The sequence below is a fragment of the Phoxinus phoxinus genome (assembly GCF_949152265.1).
Source record: "Phoxinus phoxinus genome assembly, chromosome: 4".
NCBI classification, from domain to species: domain Eukaryota; kingdom Metazoa; phylum Chordata; class Actinopteri; order Cypriniformes; family Leuciscidae; genus Phoxinus; species Phoxinus phoxinus.
The window spans coordinates 27,934,856-27,950,958 of NC_136879.1; the positions used below are offsets into that span (position 1 = coordinate 27,934,856).

At 36.5% G+C, this 16,103-nt stretch overlaps 2 protein-coding genes across 2 annotated transcripts; one reads left to right on the top strand and one right to left on the bottom strand.

Annotated features, from left to right (window-relative positions):
* Nucleotides 1–49: 49 nt before the first annotated feature.
* Nucleotides 50–6,250, top strand: mmp20a (matrix metallopeptidase 20a (enamelysin); the record flags this gene model as incomplete). Its single annotated transcript, XM_079610817.1, has 9 exons — nt 50–178; nt 285–412; nt 651–799; nt 886–1,017; nt 2,120–2,281; nt 4,901–5,005; nt 5,484–5,637; nt 5,955–6,058; nt 6,144–6,250. Exons 1-9 carry the CDS (start codon nt 56–58, stop codon nt 6,248–6,250), a joined length of 1,164 nt encoding a protein of 387 aa, XP_079466943.1. The 5' UTR covers nt 50–55.
* A 574-nt stretch (nt 6,251–6,824) lies between these two features.
* npat (nuclear protein, ataxia-telangiectasia locus) lies at nt 6,825–15,562 on the bottom strand. The gene is made up of 17 exons (XM_079611608.1): nt 15,347–15,562; nt 14,929–15,047; nt 14,761–14,821; nt 14,589–14,667; nt 14,448–14,488; nt 13,591–13,794; nt 13,434–13,509; nt 13,190–13,313; nt 13,000–13,091; nt 12,830–12,911; nt 12,639–12,735; nt 12,423–12,530; nt 10,569–11,900; nt 10,312–10,421; nt 10,134–10,221; nt 8,513–9,792; nt 6,825–7,955 (listed from the first exon to the last, which is right to left on the bottom strand). The coding sequence occupies exons 1-17, from the start codon at nt 15,381–15,383 to the stop codon at nt 7,875–7,877; spliced, it is 4,011 nt and encodes a 1,336-aa protein (XP_079467734.1). The 5' UTR covers nt 15,384–15,562; the 3' UTR covers nt 6,825–7,874.
* Between the last annotated feature and the right edge of the window lie 541 nt (nt 15,563–16,103).

A 16,103-nucleotide genomic window follows, 5' to 3' on the forward strand; every position in this document is an offset into this window, starting at 1 on the left:
CTTAAGGTATGCTTGAGTTAAGACACAGACATAAAAGCGAGAACATGAGTGTGCCATGGTCAAAATGAGCTGGTTGTGGCCTTGGATCTTGCTGTGTTGGATGGTGAAGACAGACATTGTAAGGACTTCACGCATGACTCTTCAGAGCCTCAGCCCACAGGACATCCAACATGCCGAGGTTTGTATCTCTAAGCTACATATCCAAAATCTTTTACTTCACTAAAAGGCATGCAGAACTCATGAAGGAGAAGATCAGAGTAATGCAGCATGTCTTTGACCTGAAGGAAAGTGGTCTTCTGGATCAGAAAACTGTGCATGTGATGAAAGAGGCCAGATGTGGAGTGCCTGATGTGGAGAACTTCAGCGTTTATCCTGGACGGTCCAAATCGAAGAGCAACACCATCACTTACAGGTCCGCCATGGTTGCCTCTTACTTGCTTTATACATTTAGAGTGTTATCATTCAAATGTGTATGAGTATTCAAAAATTGTCTTGAAAAGTCTTGGTTTTTAATAGGTTCTAGTGTTATTGACTGAGAATAGTCAACTAGTGTTAAAGCCTAAGGATTTAGTTTGTTTGTTATTCCTCCCATGGAGTCTCTGAGGTTGCAGCATGTCTTTTGTAAAATGTGGCTCATATGAATCCTGCAGGATTGCGAGATATACCCCTGATCTCAGTCGAGAAGAGGTGGAGAACTCCTTGCGTTTGGCTCTAAAAATATGGAGTGATGCTGCTCCTCTGAAGTTTGTCCAAGTAAACCATGGCAAGGCAGACATTACCTTTTCTTTTCTCTCCAAAGGTACATAATAAACTAATCTAATGTATTTTCTTCACTTTTATACTTTGGAAACACATGTGAAAACCTGAAATTTTGTTCACCTATAGCACATGGAGACTTTTTCTCTTTCGATGGGCCTGGAGGGGTGCTAGCTCACGCTTTTGAGCCTGGAGAGGGCACTGGAGGAGATGTTCACTTTGACGAGGATGAAACATGGACAGCGGGACACAGCAGAGCAGGTACAGCACGGTCAACATTGAATCATTCACATAATGCAACTGTTGAATTAGCAATGCAGCACCGTGGGTGGGTGAGCATGATTTAACTATGATGGTCCAGATTTTAAAATAATAATAATAATTATTTCTATTATTATTGTTGTTGTATTTTTTTATTATTGTTGATATAAATAAATAAAACTACAGACAGATTAATTAAATAATAATAATTATAACAATAATAAAGTATTATTATTATTAATGTGTTGTTATAAATGTATAAATAAATAAATACAGACTGATTTTTATTTAAGTAAAACAAGAGATATATTATTATTAATTATTATTGTTGTTATAAATAATTCACAGGCTGATTTTTTTTTTATAATAATAATAACAATAATTAAGTATTCATGAAGTATTATTAGTTGTAGTAGTAGTAGTAGTATTAATGTATTGTTATAAATAAATAAAACATAAAGACTTATTTTATTTAATTGAATAATAATAATGACAATAATAAGAAATTATTATTATTATTAATGTGTAAATGTGTTGTTATAGATAAATACAAAATAGACTGAGTTTATTTCATTAAATAATAATAAGTATTATTATTAATGTATTTTTATAAATAAATAAATACAGATTTTTATTTAACTAATAATAACAATGATAATAATAATATTTGTATTATTGTATTGAACTAAATGTATTTATTTATTTTAAATAAATAAATGTATTTGTAATACATTTCTGTAAATAATGTTTAATGATCATTCATTGTGTTGATGTGGATGGCACTCCAGGATACAGTTTTTTTATTATTATTTTTGTCCGTTGTTTTAATTTTTTAATTTTTTTTAATAGATATAATTATATAATAGACAACCAATATTATATCAACATGTAAAACAAGAACCAGAACAAACAACAGAGGAGAGAAGAAGAAAAAAGAAGAAAAAAATAAAAAATGCACAATAATAATAATACAAGAAAAGATAAGCAAATAAATAAAGGAGATACAATCAATTAGAGCATGTTAGGACAAGAAGATGCAACAAAATTTAAAGGGGGATTTTGAAGAGAGCACAACAAGACGATGTTTTCCTTGCTTTTCCAGGATACAGTCTGTTCACGGTGGCAGCACACGAGCTCGGTCACTCTTTGGGTCTATCTCACTCAAGGGACCCCACCGCTCTTATGTATCCAAAGTACAAGTTCATCAACGCTGCGACATACAAACTGCCAAGAGACGACACACTGGGGATTCAGGCTCTGTATGGTGAGTCACTCAGCCAAAGAAAATTGTTTTGCTCTCATACTGAACAAAATGGTAATTTGTTTCCATTTTTCTCTTTTTATGAAAGGAAAGAAAAGAAAACAACAGAAGACACCTGGGGCCTGTAGGCTACCATGAAGCCGGTTTAGGTGGCTAGCCAGCTATGTTTCAGCTTAGTTTCCGCCAACCCTGGGTTTTTTAGGTACTATGAAAGTAGCTCGGCTTTAATCGGTGTTCGTTGCCATGGTATCTTACGCTGCACGGCTAGCCTGCTCCGGGGCAGGTTAAGTTCTGGATTCGAGATCTCAGACTGAAGTTTGACCAATCAGCTGTGAGCAAAGAAACATATAGGTGACGTAACTAATTCCCAGTGTTTGTTGCAATGGCTTTACATTTTCTTTCAAATCCTGTGGACATCTCAGCGCAAATTGTTAGATGAGCACATCGTAGAGAAATAGTTTTTAGCCGGACAAAATCCCCTTGCCTTTCCTGAAAGTTTTTATGGAAGATACAGATTTTCTGCGGAAGGAATATCTTATCTTTGTGAACTTCTTGAGCCGCGCATAAATTATTTAACACGTCGAATTCATTACTGTACCGCAAATGTTATTGTTTTGCGTTTTTTTGCAAGTGGCATACTTGCACGATCGGTGATGCACAGAATCTAGGGTTTGTTGAACTATTCGCAAGGGGGTCCTCGCTCTGCAGGAGTACATAAATAGTTTCATTTATAATGTTCCCGACCATATATATCGACCATGTCCATAAAAGAGGGCTTTTATAAAATTGCCGCTAAGATATATTGATAGGGTGACATCACATGAACAATTTTTTTTTTTTTTCAAAAAGCAAATTTCACAAATGTACTACAGTACATGTTAAGAATTATTTTAAATCTTTTTTATTATTATTCGGTTAATCTTATGATATGATTCCCTAGAGTGATTGGAGCAATAGACACACATGTTGCAATCTCCACTTCTAGGAGAACATGAGGCAGATTATGTTAATAGAAAGTCCTTTCACCCTTAGGTAATGTTCAAGTAGAGATGATGTGAACATGTGAAATTATTATTTTCTGTGAGATGAATCTTTAAATTAATAGTAGGCTAACATTAACAGATATAACAATGATCTACTTTCTGCGAGTCTGTGTTGTGTCATTTGAGGAAAGCAAGTTAAATTTGGTACAGTATAAACACTGTTAATTTGCAACCTACACAATAACCGCCTATCATGACCCTCAGACAGGGCCACAGAACCGCTTCAATGTGGGCCTCAGTAAAACCAGAGTGAAGTTAGAGATGACCTTTGGCATCCTACGTTTCAACTGTCTTCGAGAGAGAGCAAGAGGAAGTTGCATTCATCAAATTTCATGGTAAAGTGTTACTTGGTTAAATAAGTTCACATACTGAGATCAGTTTTATCCAGCTGTTTGATCTCTAATTTATTTATTTATTAAATGTGGAGCCTATTCAGCTCACAGTCCGGCTCCTTTAGTGTGCAGTCTAGCTCCATAGGCTCCTTGCAGTCTAGCTGAGATGTGTAAGGGCCAGTCCCTGTTTTATGCCACACATTCAAATGTTTGCCTTAATAAAAAGCCCATTGCATTCACCTCAGCAACTGTCTCAGAACACAGACAGAGTGTCTTCATCATTTCCTCCACCCTAATAACCCAGTGTTACTTGCTTAGAGGAGCCAGCACCAGGGTCAGATTGTACAGCACCTGTAATCCCATCCATAATCGGCTGTCCCTTATTCCTATCAGAGCCAACTCAAGTGTATTCTGGAGGAGTGGCCCTCCACCAGTTTTCTGAATTTCACTCTTTTTTCGGTTTGCCTCAAACAAGTGTTTGTGATCAAATGTTTACAAAAATAATAAAAGGTTGTGTGTAAATACTACTTTGAATTATATTTTTATATTTTGTCTTTATCTGCTGCCAAGAACGTTTGGAGTTGCATCTAAAAATCAATGAATATTAATCTTTTTTATACATGCACATTTTTTATATATTATAAAAATATAGGCTATATTTCACACACACATACATTCATAGCCTATACATAATTTTACATGAATATAGAACGTATTTGTTTAGCTTACACATTAACGCAATCAGCAATCTTTCAACAGTCTTTTCTTGCTTTGGCAGCAGAGACCATATTGTTTCGAGCTTGTAATACATATTTAAATTAATTGTAATACTGAAAGATTATCTCTTGCTCCTCCGCGGAAAAAATATATCGCTCTCGCTCTATCCATATCGAACGCGATTGGTTGTTCGGTGCCAACGTCACTTTGGTATGTGCACGCGCTCGTGGATTAATCATAGCTTAAGATCAAAGCCTGAGTTGACAGAGAAAGTTGATGAGCTGCATCATGGTACCAATAAAGCCTGATTGCATCGGTTTGGTTTTGTCAACTCAAAACTAATCCTGTAACTCTGAGTTTGTTCAGCTACCTTCATGGTACAGGCCCCTGTACTCCCCAATAAGTGTGATCCCAACTTTTCTGTTGATGCAGTGACAATATTCGGAAAAGAAATAGTTTTCTTTAAAAACAGGTGAAGCATTTAATCATCTCTACTGACAAATCAAAAATGTAGATGATAAATGTTCAAGGTAAAGTCTTACATGTCTCTAGTTACATTTTTCTACCGAGCATCACCTCGCCTGTAGATGCAGCCTATGACATTCCTTCAAAACCAGTGGTATATGTGTTCATAGGTAAAAAAAAATAATACAAATAAATAATAGCATGCTGCCAAATCAATATTATCAATAGGAAGAATTTTCATAAATTGAAGGCTTTGCTGAATTTGATAATTGTGATGAATGTTATTTTGAAACTTGATTCATTTAAACATTGTGTTATTATAATATAGTTGTGTTCTTGATCGATTCAGTCATTGTTCTTTTCCATGTACACTCTATACCATTCAAAAGTTTAGGCTCAGTAAGATTTCTGAAGGATCAGACACTAAAGACTGGAGTGATGATGCTGAAAATTATGCAGCATTATGTCATCACAGGAATAAATTACATTTTAAAATATGTTAAAATGTATAATGATATTTCACAAAATTGCCGTTTTTACTGTATTTTTGTTTATCCAATGCAGTGAGCAAGATACTTTTTTCAAAATCATTACACAAAATCGTACCAACAACTTTTTTTCCCTTTAGGCTATTCTTCTGTTTATCAGGTCCTAAATATTGTGTGGTTCACAAACTGGAGTCAAAGAGCTATTGTGGCTCAATCTATGAGTTTGGATTTCCAGAAACAGTAAAACAAATGCTGCTGTTCATGTCAGTGAATGCGAAAAGACCTACTTTTTTTACAGGAGACTACTATTTCAGGTAGAATTTCCCCCAAAAAAATCTCTGAACTAACGATCATGTTGTCTAGGTGGAGAAAACAGCTAAATTCAACCATTAGAATATAAATATCTGAGATATCTCTAATTTTAGACTAAACCTATATGTAAATAATAACAGACATATTATATTGTTATAAAATAATGCACACCCGGCCATTACGCATACCTTGTCTTAAGGTGTGGTTGGTAAATGTAATATAATTGTGGAATAATTTACTCCTGTCTGTTGAATTACTAGAAAATAATGCAGGGTGTGCATGTAATTAAACTAGAGAACTTAAATTCCATATTTTGTAGTTATGATGAGAAAAGAAGCGTGATGGATCCTGGATTTCCGAGGAAAATTCATCCGGATTGGCCTAGCATGGTTGGGAAGGTGGATGCAGCTTTTGAACTCAGTGGTAATGGACAGTTTTATATATTATCAGTTTTCTCTGTAAAACATTTCCCCATGGAATTATATGCATGTTTTGTTTTTCTCAACAGGCCATATTCACCTCTTCTGCAGATCCAAGTCATTTATCTTCGACTTCACCCGTCAGAGAAGACGTTTGCTGCGCATTATGAACACTAATGCTTGGCTTGGCTGCTAAGAATTGAAAAATGGGAAGAGAACAACTGATCGCGAGTACAGGAAGGAAATGTTTGACTGACTATTGTGCCTCATACATCAAATGTAAAATCAGTTTAGTTGTACAGTATCAAGAGTTATTTCATGCCATGTGGTCAGAATTATCAATTAATACATTTTCTAGAATTATATTTTCTAGAAAAATATCTGCATATCTCTGATTGACACATGCATAGTGCTTTTTAAATAACTTCGAACATAAAGCATCATCATTACTGTAGTAAACTCCAGTTTAGTGACATTATGTGAGAAAATAAGAAAAATAAGCAAAACCATATTAATTTTCACTTGTCTTATAGTTAATGGGTGTGCCTAAGGTATTATGTTGGTTTATATATCAATTTTACATTTGACACTTAAAAACAACAACAAGATGATGCAGTCCTGGCCTGGAAGTCATGAGAAAACAGGCAAAAAAGACTGACGTAACTGAGCTAAAAGCACCAAGACATGGCATCTCTGATTTAGACTGATATGGCTTGTTGACCTAAATAGTTCGGATTAGTAATCAAAATAACATGGGCTCAGACCATATACGAGAATAGAGAATGTTAAAGAGCTGGGGAAATGATTTATTGTAGCCTGCAGCTCTAACAGGACCTTGCTTGCTCTGACTTTCTCAGTGACCACATTTTACATACAAGACACAATACAGATCTCATTTACATGCATTCTGTTGGCTTACCTAAACATGTTGTGTAACATTTTAGATCATTTATGCTCACCAATGATGTATTCGTGACAAAAAATACAGTAAAAACAGCAATAGGCTACTGTTAAATATTACAATTTATAATAACCTTTTTCTGCTTGAATATATTTTGAAATGTAATTCATTCCTGTAATGGTAAAGCTAAATATTCAGCATCATTACCTAAATGCCTTCAGTGTCACATGATCCTTCAGAAATTCTAATATGCTGATTTGCTTTTTGCTAACATTTCTTCTTATTATTAATGGTGTGTGTGTTATATATATGGTCACGCAACTGCTCCAAATAAAAATGCTATAGTTGGACAGAGTAACCCATAGAAATCAATTATTAGACATTTTCAATAAAATAGTGATTTATTAAAATACATAAAATAATAAACCATCTAAAGGACAGAAAACAATAACATTTAACTTCCCTTTCAGTACTGTAAAGGAAGAATACCACCTAGAGGATGTACAGAGGAAAACATGTTCACAGAAATGTAGTCACATAGATAGCTGATGGAAAAGGTCCAGTTAAGTAAAAAAAAACAAAAAGGGCAATGAACTAAATAACAGCTGGTGCAGTGAAACAAATTAACTCACACTCTTTCACATACATAGTCAATAATTACAGTTTAGTCTTAAATTATTTCTTTTTTTGATTTGAAGAGTGCCGAATTAGTCGGGGCCAGCATACAAACATCTTTAAAGTATGCAAATGATTACTAGGCTATTATGGTGTATATGTACAATATCTAACATTCTGCATGTAAAACAGAAAGCAGCTGTTTCGAATTGGTAACTCTGCTGAATAGATCACTCTCAGTAGCACACATGGCTTGTTATGTCCCTGAAATGCTGGCGAGCAGCATGGCTTGTCCTCAGCGTCGTTACTCATCATAGTGCAGGGATGACAGGAATTTGTCCACATCCAAGTCATCGGGAAACGAGTCCAGCAGCTTCTTCTGTTTCTGAAAAAGAAAAAGAAATTCGAATTCAGCCGGACAATGTCAACATAACAGATGATGCATGTTGAGGTACAGAATTAGACAAATAAGTCAGACTTCTCTGATTGGCTGGGGTACAGTAAGCTGACTGTCTACTGCCTATTATTTTCTACACAGAATCCATACTAACTCAATGGTATAGCTACACAAGTGAAACAACTGGTCTGAGATGCTTTTTGAAATTACATATACATACACACACACACACACACACAAGTGAAACAACTGGTCTGAGATGCTTTTTGAAATTACATATACACACACACACACACACACACACACACACACACACACACACACACACACACACGTGAAACAACTGGTCTGAGATGCTTTTTGAAATTACATATACACACACACACACCTATAATTTGCCATTGTTTAAAAAAAAACAAAAAAACATTTAAGTTAGTAAAATTTATATTTAATTTGTAATATAACATAAGTACGGAAGCCCTGAACCGCAACGTAAAAAAAAAGAAAATGTATTTTCACAAACAGCCAATACAATAACAACTCACCTTAGATTTCTTTTTACTGCTTGAGGAGCTGGAAAGCTGTAGCTCTTTCTTTGCCAGAGGGCTTGTTTCAAGTTGCTTTCGTTTCTTTGCTTTAGGGATGGCGGATTTCCCAGCACTGGCCTCCTCTTGACGCAAGCTGTCTTTCAGAGGACCACCTGTCCTGGCAGCGCGTGACAGGATCATGAGAGTGTGGGCAGCCATATTGATGCTGTTCTCACTCCCCGCCTCGCTGGCGGGACTACAGGAGGGGATTTCAGGTGTGGCGGGAGGGGGGAGATGCCTCGGCGTGCTTTCACCCTCCCTTCTAAGTCTTTGCCGTGACGGGGTTCTCAATCCATCCGTCTGCTCCTCCTGTGCACGTCCTGGTCTAGGTGTTCTTGGGTGAGGGAGATCTGGACCTCTCGCTGCTGGCCTCTTCGGTGGAGTGTCCGCAGGAGCCTGGCACTGTATGTCCTGCAGCATCTCAGCGGCTTGTTTAGTTAGGGGGCTCGTCTTGCATAAAGTTTTATTGGAAGAGCTCGATACAGGTGCCGGCGATTTTGCTGTAGAAGATACGAGGTCCTCAGCGGGGCGTGCAGATGTCTGATGATGGCAGCTCTCCAGCTCATTTTCTTTATTTGCAGTGATGCCTGGAGAGTCCTGCAAGGAAGCTTTCTCTGAGGAACTCTCTGCTGGTTTTAAAAGCTTACTTTCACGAGATTCTTCTTGTGTGCTGTCCTTTGTGTTGCCTACTGGTTTCTGCTTTGGCCCCGGAGCAGATAATTTTGAACTCTGTAAAACCACTCCGTCATCCTCCTGTGATGCTTGTGATTTTTTCGGTGATTCTGATCTAATGTGAGACTCTGGCTCAGTTGCAGCTTTGTTGGAAGACTTGGTATTTACAATGATTCGATTAAATCCCTTTTCATTTACTCTACTTTTTGGGAGTTCTTTTTGTTGATGAAATATGGTGATTTTTTCAGAGTTCTTTATAACTGCATTAGGATGTACTTCTGGCAATCGAATCGTTTCTATTCTTCTTTTACAATTGTCAGAAACTAAAGGCTGTTTCGGTTCAGTGGGTGTGATTTCTTTCTGAATCTGCTGAGTTGGGGACGATGTAACAGCAGAGGACACCGGTGTGTTTGTCTGTAAGGAATTTTGCCCAACTGCAGAGTTTTCAGGTGTGACGTCAAAGCAAAGTATTCGTCGATGGCTGGGACTTGATCCACTCTTTTGTTGCTCAGACGTCTGGGGAAGTACTTTTGAAACTTGTCCGGACCCAGATGTGCCAGTTTTGCCTGAAAATCAGTAAATCAAATCATGTCACTGAATTACAGTGATGGATAACCACAGAAACGGTAACCTCATGATTAAAACAAAACAGCTATTAGAGAATGTAAGCTAATGTTAATTTCAAATCAAAAATAGAAAAAAAATTCACTAAAATTTAGGAATCTAATACAAATCTATATAAAAATAACAAAATCTCAGTAAAAATATTCATTTACAAATTAATTGAATGTTACAGGATTACCTTTCTAAAAAAAAAAGGTGTGCTGCATCATATTTTATGTAATAAAAATATAATTGATATAATTAAATAAAAATAAAATACAATTGTAAGTGAAAGATGTCCTACCCATGTCAGTGTTTTCCTTGGGTGCCAATTTAGGTTGAGAAATAATTTTTGCAGGTTGCCTTACAGTGGCTGAACATGGCAAAGTTATCTGTATACAAAAAGGTAGTGGTTATAAATAGAACAAAACTATAATTGTGTTGGAAACCTGACAATGCTTGTAAGCGTCAAAGTTACTAACCTGATTGGGAAGAACTGTGAGTTTTCCAGTATTCTGCCCCATTAGAGACAATGGAAGCATTACATTTTGTAACATGGGCCGAACTGGTGAGGATATAATGATTGTGGGGCCTAAAAAATACAGTTGGAATTTTAAAAAATGCAGCCTTAATCCTGAGGAAGACTAAAAGTCTGCAAATGAGTGCTTCAACATAAACACAGAAACATACAACCCAAATAAAGGTATAAAGTGTCTTATCAAACTAACTCTTCACTCACCAGGCGAAAAGGTCTGAGAGACATTTGGTCCCATGGACAGCACAGTCCTCTGGCGAGGTGGCGTCGCTACCACATGTTGTAATGAAGACACTTGAGTCCCTTGAGGCACATTACTTGAAAGCAGCATGACATTTGCCCGCTGCTCGGCAGCAGCCGGATCGGTTACGACAAAATAGCTACCTGAAGACCCAAAGGCTGTGTTGGCTTGTAACAGCTGAATGAAACCGGTTTCCTGACCTGCGGGACGTGCCAGAGGAGCCTGTCCATTATTCTGCATGCTCCTCGTAGGTGTTCCAAATGATCCAACGCCCTCCGCCCCCTGCAAGCAGCTCACAGCCTCAGCCGTTTCATCTTGTGTTATGACCGTAGAGGTTGCAGGCAAAGTCTTGGCAGGGGAGGACAGGAAGATGGTGGGAATGTGGTCACTGGTGATGCTGGAAACAGCCTGGTTCAGTGCTGCATCAGTAGCGAGCTCGTCCTGCTCATCGCTGATGATGATTTTCAGAGACACAATCTTGCTGGGGTCAGGCTCCTTGGCCCGGGCATCAGAAACACACGTGGAGGTAATCGGCGTAGTGGCAGGAGATGAAGGAGCAGCTGTAGGGAGATTGTTACTGATAGTGCTGGGCTGAGTTTGTGTGCAGGAAGGAGTTAAATGCGTTTTATTTGAGGAGGACAGAGAAGCTGTTTTGGCGGATGTGTCCATGTCAGGTTGGGGTGGGTTAAGTGAGGTCACTGCCTCACTTTGAATGGATAAAGAGGTTCCCATATCCACATTCTGTCTGATGGTCATTCCTGTTACTCTCCCAGACTCATTTACAGATGTATTATCTGAGATTTCAGAAGTGAGTGCGGTTTGTGGCGTATTATTTGACAAAAGAACTTGACTGCTTGCATTTTCATTAATTGTTTCAGTTGTGTGAGAGCTCTCCAGATGAACTAGCTGTTGATTCTGAACATTTACTCTTTCAGAGGTTTCACTTTCTGGTTCATCTATCTCCATGCCAATTCCTTCTTCAGCGAAAGAGGAGCTTGATACGATTTGGTCAGGTGGGCGTGAATCCGCTTTATCGTTCAACTTTGGAGTAGTTGAAGGGGCACCTTGTTTATTGCCAGATAAAACTCTAGCCCTGACTACCCCAGTCTTGGAGTTTGTGGATCCCTCTACAGTTTGTTTGGTTATAATACGTGGCTGCGGAGCTGTGGAAGAAGACTTAGCCACATTACGAAGGCCGGAAGATTTCTTTTTGCTTTTTGACTCGGACGTATTTTGGATGCTTAAGTTTTGTGCACTACTTTCTCCTCCTGATGTGGAATCCTCCTGTCCAGTACCTTGTATTAAAAAAATAACAAAAAAATGAACAGTTTATACACTACCGTTCAAAATCTTGGAGCCAGTTATTTTTATTTTTTTTAAATAACTTTTATTCAGCAAGGATACATTAAATTGATCAACAGTGACAGTAAAGACATTAGTAATGTTAGACAATTTCTATTTCAAACAAATTCTTTTTTTTTAAACTTTCTAGTATTCAAAGAATTTTTCAATTATGTATCATGGTTTCCACAAATATATTAAGCAGCACAACAATTTTGATAATATTTAGACATTGATCATATTTAGACATTTGTTGAGCACCAAATCAGCAAATCAATGACATGGAATGATTTCTGAAGGATCATGTGAGACTGAAGACTGGAGTAATGATGCTGAAAATTCAGCTTTGCATCACAGGAATAAATTGCATTTCAAAATATATTAAAATAGAAAACAATTCTTTTAAATTGTAATATTATTTTACAATTTTTAAAATGGTCAATGCTGCTTTATGATGTAAAGCTGACCCATCTTACCTGTTTGTGCAGAGACGCTGTCTACAAGCCCAGTCTCATCACTCCCCTGTGCACTTGTACTGAAACTCCCATCAGCCTGTTCACCGTCTTCAGCCGTATTACTTTTCCCTATAAAAGAGATGAAAGGTTATCATTAGAAAGAACCTATTTAAATAAAAAATCAGTTTAGATTGTATAACAATTAGTTGTTCTGCTTGATCAATTGCTCAAACCTACCATAGTCAAAGAGATCAAAGAGCGCCTGAAATGCCGGGTCTGACTCCGTCTGTGCCAGTATGTCTTGGATGGCAACATCCGTCATATGAATTTCCCCCTAAAATAATTTTGCAGGTTAAGTCTCGATATGGCTGTCAAGATTACATCCTCACAAACAACAAAGGAAGAGTAAAAGATGTGCATTCACACACCTGGAGGCCCAGGATTTCATCGATCGACTGCTCTTGTTCCATAGCACTGCAGGCAGCTTTTGATGTCTGAGGGCTATTATCACTGTAAAAGTGAAATTACAACATGTAAGATCTCAAAGTTTTTCTTTATTATTTTAACTAGTTTTTTGCCCAGTTATTCAGGAATTTACCTTGCCAAGATCTTGTTGATGTTTTCAGCAAGTTTTTCTTGTAAGGATCTATCATTGAGAATTTTATCTCTGGCATTTTCTATAACTATTTGCTGTTAAACAAAAAATATCATCTTCAGTTATGCAGGAGTATATACAAACTCATTGAAAGCATTTAAAACAAACAGAGGAATGAATCGCCCTAACTCACAGATAAGTTCTCCGTCACAGTCTCTTCACTCTGAGTTTCCATGATGAGAGTGCTGGACACTACTGTGGCCCTGCTGGCCCCGCTGCCACCCAGCTGACCCCCTCCTCGCCGCCTCGGAGAGTCACTGCAGCAGAAAACAGAATTACACTTTAAAATAAATGATTGTTGTTACAGACTGATCTGGAAAAGGTATAAAGAGCTAAACTGTAACATACTGCTGGTGTTGTCATCATTTTAACCTTACCATTTTCTGCGGGCCGGAGACAAAGGTCCAGGATTCAGTCTATTATCAGGGACCAGTATCTGCAACGGTGACTCACCTATAAACATGTAAGATAGCAAAATGTAAAGAGGGTACTTACAAATCTCAGTGTGATTTGAACATGTTTTTCAGGACTCACCTGGCTGACTAAGGCAGAGAATAGAGGGTCTGGTATGCTGAGAAGTGTACGACATTGGGGTAGAATGTCCCAGCAAGCCTTGAGGGGTGGACACAGTGCCGGGGACATATTGGCTGGTTGGAGTCATTGGGGGTTGCCCAGAGATGGGAGACTGTGATACCAATAAGGGTCTCTGTTGACGTTGAATGCTATTCCGAGTGCGCACTTAATGACAGAAAAAAATGTTTTACACAAGGGTTTTTAACTCAAACTAAAACCATAAAAAAGATTACTTGAAATATAAGAAACATTAACTGAAATATCAACAAAATGACTAAAACCTTAACTATAATTCTATATTATCAATGATACTAAAATAACACTGATGTCACCATCTTTAAAAAATGTGGGGTTTGTAAAAGAAACTAATACTTTTATTCAGCAAGGATACATTAAAATGATCAAGTGACAGTAATGACATTTATCTAAATAAATGCTTAAATTCTTTTGAACTTTAGACTAAAAAAATAATCATTAAAAGAAATTCAGCTTTGCCTTCATATAATTTTTTTTTTTTAAACTTGATTTTACATTGTATGTTTCATTAAACTGTATATTTAAAGTTTATACTTGATCTTTGATCAAATAAATGCAGCCTTAGTGACCATAAGATACTTTTTTTAAAAACATTTAAAAAAAAGATTTTACTGACCTCAAACTTCTTATATTTATTTTGTGTTATTTCACTGGACATCTTATATCATGCCGTATCTACTATGCAGTATACTTGTATTATATATGCATTGTATTTGGCTAATTTCAATAACTCCAAGTCATCACGAATACAATTTCTCTTTTAAACAAAAAGCAAAACTCACATCGCTGATTCAGTTGCACGGCAGGAGAATTTTGAATAGACCTGTGGACAACAGAAAGATTTTAATAAAGACACTTTATTCTGAACAGTGCTTAAAAAATGAAAACACCCAATGTAACAGCGTAAACAAATATTCATTCACTTGATTTGGTTGAGTGTGAAGTCAAGCTTTTTCCATAATGATGTCATCACTACAGGGATTTGATTTTCTTGAATTGTTTCTACAGAAGAAATAACACAAGCATGTTATAATGGAAACAGATTCACTGTGTACTGTATCCCAAAACGTTTCATTTTATTTCGTGGGAACTCACCTTTTGCTTTAACAGCAACATATTCATTTAAAATCGTGATCAGGTTTTTTCCAAATAGAGACTGAAAAAGAGTAATAAACAAAAATATAATTGATCATGTCTTCTTAACAGAAGCCAGTAATGCAGTGATTTTAGGACCATGTTATTAAACATGAACTTGACACATACAAACACACAGGCAGGGATGATCCCATCCTCTGAGCTGTGCTCGGCATATTCCTTCATGTTTGGACTTTCATAGATGAAGGCTCGGCTTGTGGCAGTGAGCCCTTCTTGCTGCAGGTAGCCTAAAGTTGAAAGATAATGATAAATCATTTCACAGATAAATAAATATCTGCATTTGCGAATAGTAGACTGAATTAGCCATTACGGTTATCGATCATCACAGCAAGTTGACACATAACGTTAACCAAGAACGGCACAGTGTTATGACACAAGTGTCTCTATTTTATAATGGTCTAAATATTTACAACAACACCGCAGTATTGGACACAAACCACATAATTATATACACTATAATTAGAAACAGGGAATTAGCTCGCTAGCTTCTCCTTGAGAGGGACACAACAAAACAGTGTGAACTTACCCAGCACAAGTCTGGCGACGTCAGACGGGAGCAACATTCTTCGATGTTACCTTATGTCAGCAAACAGTCTGCATTTGAGGTATGAGTATTAACGATTAAATTAGTCCATAATGTGATAATGTAGTTGAAATATTGCAGGTTGTTTTGCCCTCTCGTCCATCTCCACTGCGAAAAGGCGCGGAAATTCGCCTCTCGTGACCCGGATATTGTTTGTGTAAAATTCGAAAGGAAATAAAGGGAAAAGTAGTTTTTTAGCTTTTTCACTTATTGAGCTGACATTTAGCAAAACTCACTAATATTATATTATATAAGTTTTCTCTTGTCTGCATTCTGCTGCTGTAACTGCGAGAATAGTATTTATTTATTTATTATTATATATATATTTTTAATAATATATATGATTTGTGTGTGTGTATATATATATATATATATATATATATATATATATATATATATATACATATATATAATTGGTTTAATATAAATAAATGCTGTTTTATTCAAATACTTTTTATTCATCAAAGGTTTTTATTCAGTTTATAAAAAAAATATTAAGCTGCACAACTGTTCCAATAAATCAGCATAAGAATGAATTCTGAAGGATCATGTGACAATGAAGATTAATTGAATTTATTATGAAATAAATTACATTTTAAAGTATATTAAAATAGAAAACCATTATTTTAAATTGTAATAATATTTCACAATATTAACCAAAAAATCTGTATTTTTGATCAAATAAATGTAGGCTTGATGA